The 14549-nt window shown below is 36.6% G+C and overlaps 1 protein-coding gene across 2 annotated transcripts in view; it reads left to right on the top strand.

Moving 5' to 3' along the window:
- The first annotated feature begins 1801 nt into the window (after positions 1-1801).
- Positions 1802-14549, top strand: part of sdk1a (sidekick cell adhesion molecule 1a) — a 391713-nt gene continuing 378965 nt past the window's right edge. For both annotated transcript variants that reach the window (XM_077213331.1, XM_077213330.1), the window contains exon 1: positions 1802-2974. In XM_077213331.1, coding sequence (XP_077069446.1) covers positions 2635-2974 — 340 coding nt within the window. In that variant the 5' untranslated portion in view covers positions 1802-2634. The remainder of the gene's footprint in view (positions 2975-14549) is intronic.

The following is a 14549-nucleotide window of genomic DNA, read 5'->3' as shown; positions in this document are numbered from 1 at the left end:
TGAAAAAGAAAAAGGCGGGAATAAAGAACCCTAAACACTAAAACAAAGAACCATTTCAGCAAATGGTTCTTCAGGACGATTTGGTTCTAAATAGAACTGTTACTGTTATGTGTAAAGAACCTTTAAAGAACCATCTTTTATTTAGAGTGTAAAGTGGGATATATAAACTCTTAAGAGCTCAAACTTTTCTATTATTAATTTACGTTAACAGGAAAAACAAGCAACTTTGTGCCCTTTTGAGTCAATTTCCTTGGTACTACCAAGCTATTTATCTCTGCAGAACAGAAAGCTGATTCACATATATTTACATAGCCTGAGTTGTGTTAATTATTATAAACAACCAGGAAGTGTGTGAGATGACTTGATCTGATGATAGAAGACAGAATAACACAAAACTCTGTGAATGAGAGAAGTGTAAGGATAACATGTGTCAAAACAAGGTCCATAGATTTCATAGGACCTTTCGTATTACCGTTGCAACTTCATGAGCAATACTTTAAAACAATAACAAATTAATGTGAGATTAATCTTTTCAAAAGGTACATTTTCTTAGTCTGATGACAAAAAGGTTACAGGAAGTTATAAAAAAGTCAAACTGTCCACTTTCCAGAGTAATTTCTACACCTGAAATTATCCTTAAAATTAATTTTGTTGAGGCAACCTAATTCAGTTAGGTATGTTTGTTTTTAACAATTGAATTTTTTGGTGAAATTACAATTGCAATGAAATTATCTGTTGTTAAGAGGTAAATTGAGGCTCAATCTTGTGGGGTTTCTCTTGCAAACATGTGTCCTCCCTATCTAAAACTTTGAAGAAGTTATTTTTAGTTTTCTTTTTTTTTATTGCCTACACATTTGAACGGTAATAGCCTAAATAATGACAATAATTTTATTTTACTTACTTCTAAGGGGCAGTTCACCCAAAAATTATAATTCTGTCATCATTTACATACCCTTATGTTGTTCCAAACCTGCATGAGTTTCTTCTCTTGAACACAAAAGAACATTCTTCAAAATATCTTATTTTGCGTTCTACAGAAGAAAGAAACTCATAGAGGTGTGGTTGACATTTTTGGGTGAACTAACTCTTTAAAGTCGGCATGAAACATAAGTTGTGATAGATATACGTCCCAATTTGGAAGAAAAGACTGAGTTAAACAGCTTCTGAAGAAGAAAAAATGAAAGACGGGACTTGATTTTTTCAATGGGGAATTGATTGGATGGTCGTGGTTTGCTATGGCTGTGATGTCATGTGAGTGACAGGTTGCCCCGCCCTCAAGCCAGTAAAAACGTCATCAGAGAAGAGATGTTGCTGCAAGAAGGAAAATTTATTTTGATTAAAGTTTACAAGGGCACATGATTTATTTTAAACGATGTGAATGGATAAATCATTTATAAGAAAATGCAATATTCCATAAAAAATAAGAATAATCAATTTTGATTTATGGCCACTTCAAAGGCAAGGCGATTTTGTTTGCAAATGCGTTTGAGGTTACTGAAAAGTGGTTTGTAAATAATACTGGTATGATCCTTTTTAATACAATTAAATTTGTACTTTTAACGCCCCTCAACAGTTTGTTTTGAAATCCTTTATGGTTTATTTATGGCGACAAGAGACCCCCCCCCAAACCTCCATTTAATTCGCACCCGTTTTTTATCAGTATTTATGCAAATACGGCATGCAGCAATAGTACTAGGAGTGTATAAAGTATTGCCTCCAGCTGCAGCAGCCAATGAGTCTTTAGTGGGGCGGAGGTGAGTCAGTGAGTGAGTGAGTGAGAGGGAGCGCGGCTGCAGCTCTCAATGGAAGTTGCTGTAAGTGTAAGTGCGCTGCTGGACCTGTCCGCTACATTTCACTACTCGCTTCAGTTCGCTGTGAGCCGTAGCTCTGCTCACACGTACACAACGACCAGCCGCTTGTTGCTTTAGCTCGCAGGGCATTTCCAAAGTACGCCGGAGCACCTGGGATACCTTGCGATATACATGTATTTATTGATTTGTTCCTATCATCATATGCGCTTTCGACGTTTCATCAGGCACTGCCGGTTAATTTAAGAGGGGTCATATTAGTACGCATACTGTTTTTGGGTGTCTTTGACATGGTTCGCGGGCTGCATACAACCGTATGGATTCTTGTCGATAGCTATTGTACATCAGTTGACTGGTAGTTTTAGTTTGGTTGGTTATGGTTTTCTTTGCAATCCCTTCAATATGTTGAAATAACAGCAAACAGGAGGAGCAGCTCTGCATACAACTGGATCTGCAAAGTAAGAGGGGATCTTGCGAATCTTCACGCATGAGACTTGAGGGGATATATTGTGAGAGTGTGCTTTGAAAGTGAGCTAAATACTGTTTACGAGACTTTCTATTGCAAGAAATAAAAAAAGACTGGCGGGATCCTGTAAAGTGAATCAATGTGGTGTCATCAGTGTAATGCATACATTTGATTACAGCAGGACTCAGTATATTTATAAACCCATAATGACGTGTGTGCAATTTGCGGGCTTCACGCGCAGGAGCTGCATTTAACTGTTAATGAAAAACACGTCTTTGCCTGGAACTTTCGACTGGACAGAATGTACGCTTTCTAACTGTCACTTCTCGTGAATAAAACGTACGGAGAGCGGAGACCGGAATGGACGCCAGTGGATGTGATCCCACAGAGAGAAAATTCACAGGTCTGTCTAAAGCACACAGACCTGGGAGACACAACACGGCAGTGGAGGAGGACAGTGTTTACTCAGGAGGCAACGGCTCCCGTAAAGCCACAGCGCGGGCTTACTCGACATCATTTCTCACATGCGTGGACAGTAATGCCATCATGTGTGATCACAGGAGCTCTTCTTCCAAGATTTTTACACGTTTCTCCGGGAGGAATGTGAGCGGGAATGGAAAGAGAAAGTTTGCATTGTGCACTTGGAGTTGGTGGGCGTTTTTCTGCATGCACGTCCACGTGTTGAAAGCGGTCGCACAAGGTGAGTAAAACGTAAAACATGCCAGTATTCCGATATATGAGGGATTCTTCAATTATGGAGGCACTTTTGACTACTTGAAATTACTGTCGAAACGTGTATCAATAAATTCCTGACCATTGCCTTGATAATTTTTCAATTTAATTTCGGTGTAATGTGTGATGGTGTGAAGTTTTGATATTATGTCTGACGGTAATGAGCCCTTAGAGAAGTTGATTAAGCCGTGAACATTTTAACACAAGTTATCTAGCTAGCAGTTAGCGTTAAATGTATAGCCTACTATTAAATGGTAATTGATTATTTCTGATATTAAAATTAGTTAAAACTTTGAATTAAATGTTAACCGTTTGGTAATGACCATTTATTTATTTATTTTATTTATTGCAGAAACACGCCCTCTGTCATTTGCACTAACGTCATCGTATTCTAAAATAAAGTTTTATGGAAAGTATTTTTGAAAAAAGTAGGCTACACATCAATATCAAATGAACTGAAAATGTGTGTTTTTAAAAGTTCTTATGACAAATTAAAAGTAGAATTGATCTGATGTTAACCCTTTTTAATCCTTTACTTGTTGAAGAGGGGAAGTTTGGAGAAATACTGGCTAATCTAACATATCTTTGAAATTAGCATTGGCACAGTACATAATCTGTTTTAATTTGTTCTTTAAAATGAGAGATGATTTTAGATGTTTTTTCTTCTTCTTCCAAAATCAGTTTAATTAGACCAAAAAACTACCCCCAGCCTACTTGAAGAATCACCTAAATTCCAAAGATCGACCTAATGGTGGCATATTGGAAAATATGAACGTGCATGATCAATGTGTTTGACACTGATGTCTTAAGACTGCCATACTTCATTTCAATGATAATAGAACGTCAAATATCTGTCTGTCTGTGCAACAGACAGTCGAGCTGAGATCTCTGGACCTGAACAATAGAGGAGTCATTAGGTCAGACTGCATGCATGGTCACAGATGGCATATGCATCATTTGGCTGTTATTCCTCTGTAATGTTTCATATACAGGGTATAATGATATGCATAGTAGGGCACTTGGGGAAAAGAGTAACAGTTGGCATGCTGAGAAAAGAAAGTGACTGGTTAGTGCTGTTATAAGAACTCTATAGCCCCCGGTTTCACAGACAAAGCTTAAGCCCAGTCTCAGACTAAAATGCATGTTTGAGCTGTTTTAACTGAAAGCAACTTGCACTGACATATCTTAAAATATGTCAGTGCCATTGTTTTATCTCAAGATACGCACCAGTAATGTTTTTTTTTTTTTTCACCAGTAATCCTGGTTTAGTGTAAGCCAGGGGTGTCCAAAGTCGGTCCTGGAGGGCCAATGTCCTGCATAGTTTAGCTCCAAATTGCCTCATCACCCCTGACGCAGTTTCTAGAATGCCTAGTAAAACCTTGATTAGCTTGGACACCCCTGGTCTAAGCCCTGTGTGTGAAACCAGGCCTTGATGTGTTTGCTTTATGTATTGCGCTCTTACAAAGTACTTTTTAATGTGATTATTCAGGTGAGCATAAAACAGAACTGGTCTTATCAGAATTAGTGCCATTTATTTTTGTGAATTAGTTATTTTAGACATCGGGGGGTATAATAGAAATGATCAGCCATGTGTGACTATTAATGACAGGCTTTTTTATGCCTCTGTCAAATTATTTTTTATTGAAAAATAACCAAAACAGCATGCCTCGTTAAAAAGAACATTTATAATTCTTTAATACTCCACAGATTAGAGTCATTTTCTTCCCGTAATCAAAAGGATAAATGATCTAAAAAAAAAAAAGACTCAAATTCTCATGAATTTAAACCTCATCCTGCTCTAAGCTCTTTCCACCCACAATGCATGTATTTTTGTCACTTGTGCTATTTGCATTTCTGAAGGCACCATAAAAACAACAACAACAACAGATGTTTAGTCAGGGATTTGAAGATGTTTTAATCGGCTACTAACTAGATTAAGTTATAAATGAAAGAAATAAGTCAATCTGAAGCCTAAAACTACATGGTGAATTTGTTTTTGAATTGTACGACTAGACAACAAGAAACAGGAATACTATCCATGTAATTTACTTTGACATGACGGTATCTGAAATATTCAAGTGTGAGGTTCTGTTTTGTCTGTTAAGTTTCGTGTCCTTCAAGATAAACACTCACTGAAGATAAAGTCTTAGAGAAAGTGTGTCGTCTTAAGGTATATATTCCTTTCATATTGAGTATCTTTAGAGTAAATCATATCTTATCATATCATTTATCATATCTTAATACACCATTGCAAGACCAATCTGTCATTTATTTGTATAATGAATGCTGTCAGAGGTAGCCTATGCTCCAAAGTCTACTTTATATACACTGCTGTGGTTACTAATTAACTTTGAACATACGGAAACCGTCCTTAAATACTCTCTTAAGAGGATGCATTGACCCCATATCAGTCGAGAAATTGTAAAGCAGACAACCTTTTTTTTGTGTGTGTGTGTGGAGTGTAGTTACCGTAACTCAGGGTTGCAGTCTCTTATTGCATGCTTCAAACTTATATACTTTATTTAATTTCTAAAGGTTCAGCAAAGTTGTTGAGGTGCATGCATTGTCAGCCAGTTCCCAAGTCCTGTGTCAAGGTCTTTTGATGTTTGGAGAGCTCCCAGCACTGTTCTGGGAATGAGCTAGATATTATTGATCTGAATTGAGGAGCCAACAGCATTATCGGAGCTAGCATATTGGAATGAGGTTGACATGTTAACCTTTCTGTTTCATTTCACATGGCAATATACATCTGAGTGTTAAGATTAGGTTTTTAAATCCGAAAGCTGCTGTAATTTTTTTATTTTTTAGATAAGCCAAATGTAAGAACAGTAAGTACTGTATGTGGTCACACACAGTTAATGTTCGAATGAAAAAGCTGCCTATTATACTCTCAAAATGCTCTTGGCTCTCATTTTGATGCAGAAAAACCTGGTCAAATCTATATATTTGCAGGTGTTTATATTTGTCTCAAATCATAAACTTCTGCTGGCAGTTGAATTCTCTGGCTGCTTGGGTCTGGCAGAGGACCACAATGCCCTTAAAACCAAACACCCGGGCAGAGAGGGAGTTTGTCAAGCAGTAGCAGGTGCACAATCCCCTGCCGTGCTTCTAGAAAGGTCTCTGGGCTAATGATGTTTGTGCCAGAGCATTGTGAAGGTAAATGTAGTTTCATTCACAAGAAAGTTCCCTGTACTTCATCTGCTAGATGTGCAAGCAGACACATCCACATACTCATTTATGGCTGTAATCTTTTAAATTTCATTGCCTCGCCATCTGTGCAATCAGCAACTGTCCTTCTGTATCTAAATAATATGATACTTTAGATGAAAGAGTCAATTTTCATATACTGTACATGGTTTTTAATGAATTGTAAACACAGGGCCTGAATTTCGTTTCGGAAAATAGGGGGGAAATCCCACTTTAGGTTGTTCTTATGGGGGGGATTTTTTAATTTGAGGGGGGAGTTTTTTTAGACAATTTTTAAAAATACGTTCAGCTAAATGTTTGCTCACTCATTGTATTTGTGTTTTTACAATGGGGTCATTTTTTTTAGTTTACACAACAAAAGAAAGCTTGATTTCAATCTTTGAATTAAATTGAAAAAAGTAGCAATCAATAAATACATGAAATAAAGAGAAAAGTTTAGGTCTAATAACACTAGTATTCAGAAATACTACAGAAACGGAAAAAAGTAATCAAATGTAAAATACCACGGAATAGTCTTTTAGTCCTGTATAATTTGAATACATGGGCTATTAATCCTGATTCCTTACAATTAATGCTATCCTTTGTTGTTTTATATACAATAATGACAGACACATTTTAGGCTACTCTTACTTTAAGAGCTAGTGCACGGATCCAACGTTCACATGTTGCATGTAAAGCGCAGTCCGCGCCACTTTCTCTTCTTTTAAAAAGGGCTCCCTGTTGCTTAGCAATCATGAGCCACGTTCTCCATGAAGACGAAGACGTTTCAGTAAAGGATGAGCGCGCAAAAGACGTAACGTGAACGGCCCATACTGTTTTCATTATAGTGTCACATGCATTTTCTTTTTGTATTATTTTTTTTAAGACATAACCGATTGTGTTTGAGAGGATACTCCCCAAGACCGGACAATGTTGTGTGCTTTTGACCGTTAAAGCGCTATAATTCGCGAAAAATAACTCAGTTTTGTTACTCACGAGCTGTTTGTTATGCGGTTTAAAATCGCTTGAATGTTTAAATAGGTAAGACTTAAAAAGACGCACAAATTATAAACATTAGTGACGATGCAATGGCCCGATTGTGCATGTGACATTTCCATCATATGTCCCGACTCCTGAAACGCGAGAGTCTAGAGTCGCCGCCTGCAGTGCAGCGCGATTGACTTGCCTTGTGCAACACATTTTGAGAGACAGAGAAGACGCGGGATTGGCAGAATCACTCACGCTGTTTGTGAAATTGCGTCTCGCATAAAGTTTTAAAATGACTGATTTGATCTTATAATCTGTTAGGTTAAATTCACTCATAGGCCTACATGCTAGATTGAATGAATGTTTGCGGGAATTTCCCGCATTATAAACACAAGACCTGCGGGAATGATTAAAATGATGCGCAATCCCCGCAATCCCGCACCGAAATTCGAGCCCTGAAACATTTGGTTTTATGTAGTGTATTGAACATTATTGTGAATTCAGGTATAAATATGTCTATTGGTTTTTTGCACATGTTTTGTTTTGGTTCTGTTTCATGTGTTTGAGTTTGTTTATGGTTCCTCATTGATTGATGAAGTTGTACATCTGTTGCTTGTTTCGTTGGTTGGTTTGGTCTTGTTTATAGCTATGGAGCTTGTTTTCTGTCTCTCTTTGTTTGGTATTTGTCGTGTTAAGTTGGTTGTTCCGTTCTTTTTGTTATTCCATTAAGTTTTTGATGTAGATTATTCTTTGAGTTTTGTTAATAAATAACTCCTGTAAATAGATCCAGCTCACATACTCTTACACATTTCACATTTCCTGCATTTCAACCGGCTGTGACAAGAACAGTTACAAATCAGTAATATTTTATAAATTTTTTTGAAAAAAACGTGTTTGTATAAATTCAGAATTGTTGCTTTTATTTCATTTGCATTACATTCAAGATATTTGTAAAATAATATGTATACATTTGTTATTTTACAATTATCTTGAATATACTGTATGTGTATATTTTACGGGTGTAACGGTTCACAAAATTCACGGTTCGGTTTGTTACGATACAGTGGTGTCACAGTTCGGTATGTTTTCGATACAGCAAAAAGAAAGAAATTCCAGAGAAAAGGCGCATAAGGTCGATTTTTAGACGCACAAGCAGAACATTTAGGGGTACGCCTAACAGTGCAGCTGTTATCAACCTGCAGCGGTTATTCACAATTCCCCCCATTTGGACTTAATTACTGACAAATGCCTTGGTAATAAATAGACTTAAATTACAGAAATTACAATGTGCAGTTTTATTTTAAGTTTGCAAGGCTCCAGATTAACATTTTGAGGGCAGCATTTTTATTCATAATTTTGAAATAATAATTCAAAACTAAAACGATTAAAAAAATTATACTTGGGAGTGGAAATGGCACCCACCTACTGGTTATAATGGTAATTACTTGTCTTTTTTATTTTTAAATAAGTGTGAGTTTTCCTACATCGTGAAACTTTTAGTTTTGGGTGTGATCTTTGAAGAATGAAAAAATAATGTTTTCACATTATCATCAATGTCATCACATCAACAATAATCAATAATAATATTAGAGTTTTGAAGTGCTGGAAAAAGATGTGTGAGGTAGGCCTACTTGAAACCATTTTACTACACAATTCATTGTACATCATTGTACCTGCCAAACTTCCATGGTTCCAGTTAAGCCCAATTTATACTTCTGTGTTGAACTCACGCTGTAGCTATGTCATAGGCTGTGTGTAGTGCGCGTACCCTTCGACGCACCTCTCCAAAAATGTAACAAAGCGTCAATTCTACGTGGACGCAAGCGCTGCGATTGGTCTGCTAGAACCCCTCCCTTGGGTTTCACATGCTCCCTCTGCATTTGTAATTGCACGTCAACGCGGACAATGACACAGAAGTATAAATGAAAACCAACGCGTAGTCTATAGCATAGAGGCTCCAGCGTAGGTCCGAAGCAGAAGTATAAATCAGCCTTTAGTGTTACTTACTACATTAAATCCATTGTGAATGTTGCTGATCTGTGGACTTAAAGTCTTTAAGTTCATTCATGTTACAATGTTTCTCCTGGTTTCCACGTCAGCACTGTTTGATCTAATAGAGACCTACGGTTAATAACAGAGAAATTTGAATGCTTCTCACTAGATCTCACAACGATGTTATTACTTCTTTGGCAAATTCAAATGCTTTCTTTACTTGATCTCTTAGCGTTGTGTAGTAACAGTGTCGCTTGATCAAGATCGGCTCGCGCTGCACTGACATTGATGGTCCAAGCTGATAAAGCACAAATGAGTAGCGCAGTTTCGTTCTGCTTTCATTAAGTTTGACATCTGATGTTGGGAGACTGCTAACAAAATTTTGGTCGCACCGGCAGGAAAAATGGTCAAACGAATCATTCGGTTCCGAACTGAAAGCCTCGTGCCGAACGGTTCAATACGAATACATGTATCGTTACTAGTGGTCGACCGATATGGGTTTTTTGATGGCCGATGCCGATATCTTAGAGAGCAGGGTGGCCGATGGCCGATATAAAGCCGATATTTATATTTATATATCAAACATATATATATATATATATATATATATATATATATATATATATATATATATATATACACACACATACATATATATATATATATATATATATATATACACACACACACTTTATATTTATATAAATCAATATTTAATAAATTAGATAAATATTTAAAATAAACATGCTTAGGCCCTATACTTTAGATGGCAACTTCTTGAATCTGCAGTCCTATTACAGTATTTTTCACAAATAAAGTAATTGTTTAAAAATATATGAATATGTGAATAAAAAGGAAGTAAACACTGTAACAGGGCACTCAGTAATCTGGTAATTTCATGCGTACTGATAATCATATTTTTTTCACTTTGACTTTTGACAAGGTAACGCTAATTTTACATACAGCACACAGTGAAAACGACATGAATATGACACATTTTAAAATGAAGGATTTAAAGTGTTTCGATCGCGTCTCCTGTAAAGCTGATCTTCTGTTCGCATTCACTCACTGCGCACGGACCGACCGTCACTCGCAGGAACACATTCATGCAGGCTACAAATGCACACTTCACAAGATATCACAGCTGGATTCGATAAAATCTGCAAGGTTTGTGAAATTAAATGTTTATTAGATATTCAGAGATTTGTTTAAATTATGTAGATGCGCATTTGCTGAATGTTGACGGTAAATGAGAAAGTATTCTAGCCTGATTGTTTGCCTAATAATATAAAAGAAAACGCATTACTTTTTCGCATACCATTTACTTTCTTTGATTACCAGTTCTGTAGCCACCGGTTCTGTCTAACAAAGTATTAGACATGACTGACAGAGAGACGGAGAATGTGAGTGAGCGCTGTGTGATCAGAATCAGATTCAGGTCAAAATAAAAGTCCCGCTTCCAACACATCGGCCAATCAGAAAAACTTATTGGCCGATGCCGATATTTTAAAAAAGCCAAATATCGGCCGATATATCAGCTGTGGCGATATATCGGTCGACCACTAATCGTTACACCCCATGTTTATATACATATATAAAAAACACAGTTTTTTATTTTTAAACCATTTGCTTTATGAGGACAAAGGAAGTGTCCTCATAAACCACCTTTATGTTGTAAAAACCATGTCATTACAGGGCTCCAGACTGCAACCAATTGGTCGCATTTTGTGATAATTTTCCTGCCGCTGTGACTAAATATTTATTTAGGTCGCTCTGGCGCCGAGCAGCGAATGCAAACAAAATGAAAGCGGAATGAAAATGCGCTACTCATTTATGCTTCATGGACCATTTATTAGTTCGGACCAATGATACACAGCGCACCGAACTTGCCAGTCGCGGGTCGATCTCGATCACGCGACACTGTTACTAGGAGATCCAAACTCTGGAGATCCAGTGTAGAAATCCATTGAATTTGCATCAGAATGAATAACATCATCGCGACGAGATCCAGTGAGAAACACTGATCCAGCACTTCAAAACTATAATATCATATATAAGTGTTATGTTATTTTTAATGTGATGACCAACACATTTTTTGTTCATCCTTCAAAGATTGTCCTTAAACTAAAAATTTTAAGGTGTAGGAAAACTCTTATTTTAAACACTTATTTTAAAATAAATCAAATTACCATTGTAAACAGTAGGATAATTATTAGCTATTTTCACTCCCTAATATAATTTTTTTTCACTCATTTTGCTAAATTAAGCTTAGTGCTTTATTGTCAGCCCCAGTGCTACCAGATATTGCTATGCTCCAGTGCTGTTAGTCTGGAGCCCCGTGATCTTAACGTACAGATATTACAATGTGCAATTTTATTTTAAGTTTTAAATTATTAATAATTTGTCAGTATTATACCTATTTTGGGGAAATTTGAATAATTGCATTGCAAGCTGATTTAAAGTGTGCCCCTAAATTTTCTGCTTGCACTCCTAAAATTTTCAGTCAGGGGCTACAGCGCTCCTAGTAAAAAAAGTTAGTCTGGAGCCCTGAATTATACACATTTCATTTGTGTCCTAAACCACATTTGCCAGATCTCTCTCTCTCTCTCACACACACACACACACACACGCACGCACGCACGCACGCACGCACGCACGCACGCACGCACGCACGCACGCACGCACGCACGCACGCACGCACACACATATACATACTCAGTTGAAGTACCCTTTGATTTTATGGATAGGAGCTCAGCTTGATCGGCGATCAGCTTGGCACATCTTGTAAAGACAAATTAAATTAACAAACACATATATACATTTTTTTTTCTGTGGAGGGGCAATTGAAAATTTCAAAAAAATTATAACTACTGGGGGTCGAGCCCTCCTGCCACCATTTTGATTATTGATTTGTACACAAATCATTGTGAATGCATGTAATTCAAGAGCAGACATTCATTTCACAGCTGCAGCGCTGCCAGCTCGTCCAGGTGAAGGATACATAGTATTTCATGTCAAAGTTAAGGAATTGCCTTCTATTTTCTAAATTAAAATGATGAGTACAACTCCTGTCATGACAAATTGTGTCAGTGCTGCTTAACATAAATTCATTTTTTTTCCAGTTCCTTTTCATGTGCTGCTTTAAAGCAAGGTTAATAATCATATCTGTTGTTTTCCTAAAGGTTAATTAAATTTATGAATTGTTTTTCGAAGGCATAAGATTGGGTTAATTAGCCGTTATTTTATTTCCTTGATTGTATTGCTCAAACTTTGATTGCATTTCCTGCTAATTGCAACTTGAATTAATTTCTAGGACTGGATTTGACACTTCAAGTTATATCTCAAAAAGATACTACAAACTCTTCATTGAAACTAGATTCAGAAAACAGTGAATGAATGCATTTAATGTACACAATACAATAAAGGCTAAATATGTACCAATTTGGCAGTTTAATGTAAGCTTTTACTTTAAGAAAAGCTTGTTTTCTTATAAACAAAAAGTCATACTGAAGGCATCACTGAGCCTTGGTACTTGACTAAACCACATCTCATCACAATTAACAAGATGCGCGAGTCATTATGTTATCAGTAAGGCCTGTCAGAGTATGTCAAAGCAATCATGAGCAATCTGTAATCAGTAGGGTTTTAAATATACAAAATGCATCAATACCTTATTAAATTTTCATTGTTTTTAAAGTTTTTTTAAGTATTGCTTTCTTTATTTTTTTATTTAGTGGTCCTTGCCGATTATGTAATATATCACGCTGTGTTTAGCTTTAAAAAGGCATCTTCAGGCCCCTTTGCACTCTGTCCTTATCCTCTCTCAAGCCCAAACCATGCTACATTTATTTACACTCTTAAAAATAAAGGGTATTTTTGCAGTGATGCCACACATAGAAGAACCAGTTTGAAGAATAGGGGGAAGGATTCATGAAACATTCTTAAAATGCCCCTATTATGGATCTTTGAAAATGAGCTTTCATGTAGTGTGAAACATAGCTCTAAGTGAATGAAAACATCCTGCAAAGTTTTAAATCTGAAAGTGCACCGTATATAAAGTTATTGTCTTTCAAAAGTAAGAGTCGACTTTGAGTCAATGAAATTAATCGTTTTTCAAACGAGTCATAAGCCGTTTCGTTGTGACGTCAAGATGAAACATTAGCATATTGCTACTTGAAAGGTGGTGTTCAAAATACTTAGTTTTTAGATTTATATTGTGTAGGTGTCCTGCTAACTGGTTAAGTCACATCATTACTGTCTTACTGAAATACTTCTGCTTATCAGTTGTGTGCCACTATTACCAAAAACTTTCACCAACGTTTATGTTACATCAGTCATTCATGCTATAGCTCGGCTAATGTATGCACTGTTATTGATACAGTTTCCACATGCTTACCACAATGAATTAGAAAAAAACTCTGTAAATAAATAAGTACAAGTAAAATAAGCGGTTTGTTGATGGAGATGCACTTGTTAATGCTGATGGTGAGAAATTAGAGTTGCAACATCTCATAATGTAACTGAGTAGTGTATCACTGAGAAACGTCCTGCTCGAGTCATCATTGCGATGGAGGTTCGGGTTGAATGAATAGTTCTTCCAGTGTTTCATCTTCGGACTCGTGCTCGGATTGATATTGCAAAATCGACGTCATCGTTTGTTACTGTGTTTAGTTTACGCTGTAGGAAGCCTCAGGACATAGCTGATGGGCAATGGGCGTTTCTGTATTCGACATGTGCGCTGTACGCGGTAGACCAATCACAACAGACTGAGCTGTCTGGCCAATCAGAGCAGAGTAGCTTACGGAAAGGAGGGCTTTAGAGAGACTGATTCATCTGACGAGTCGTTTGAGAATCATTGAAAATGTGGTGATGTATGAGAAAATTAAACACTTTTTTTTTTTTTTTACCTTTGATGCATTTAAACCTGTTGTAGGAGACTCCAAAACACCATTAGGAAACTTTAAATGAACATAATAGGGACACTTTAACTGCCAGCGTTTTTGAAAAAAGTTGCCAGCCTATGTTGGCATTTTTTTTATAATTTTCACAAAATGTATTTGGCCCCCGGAATAATTTGTTGTATGAATATCTGAACAATACATCAAAATAAATAACAGACCATCTGCTTTTAAACAACAACAAAATATTTTTTTATTCTAGCTTCATGCATTTTTCTTTAAATCAAATTCAACACTTGAATGTGGGTAAGTTTTATAAAATAAGCAAGATTTTCGAGTCAATCAATATCCCCAAAACTTCACAGTCCTGTAGCTTGAGTCGACATTTCATTCAGTAACATAGTCAGTTTTGATTTACATGCTGTTGGTGATGCATCTGCTTGCATATTGCATTGTGCAAAACGCAGCTGCTACCCTCCT

Source organism: Siphateles boraxobius, unplaced genomic scaffold (genome assembly GCF_051911475.1).
Source record: "Siphateles boraxobius isolate OS27281-9 unplaced genomic scaffold, OSU_SipBor_1 66, whole genome shotgun sequence".
Lineage (NCBI taxonomy): Eukaryota > Metazoa > Chordata > Actinopteri > Cypriniformes > Leuciscidae > Siphateles > Siphateles boraxobius.
Note: the sequence above shows the minus strand (reverse complement) of the source record. Positions and strands in the feature narration are given on the sequence as shown.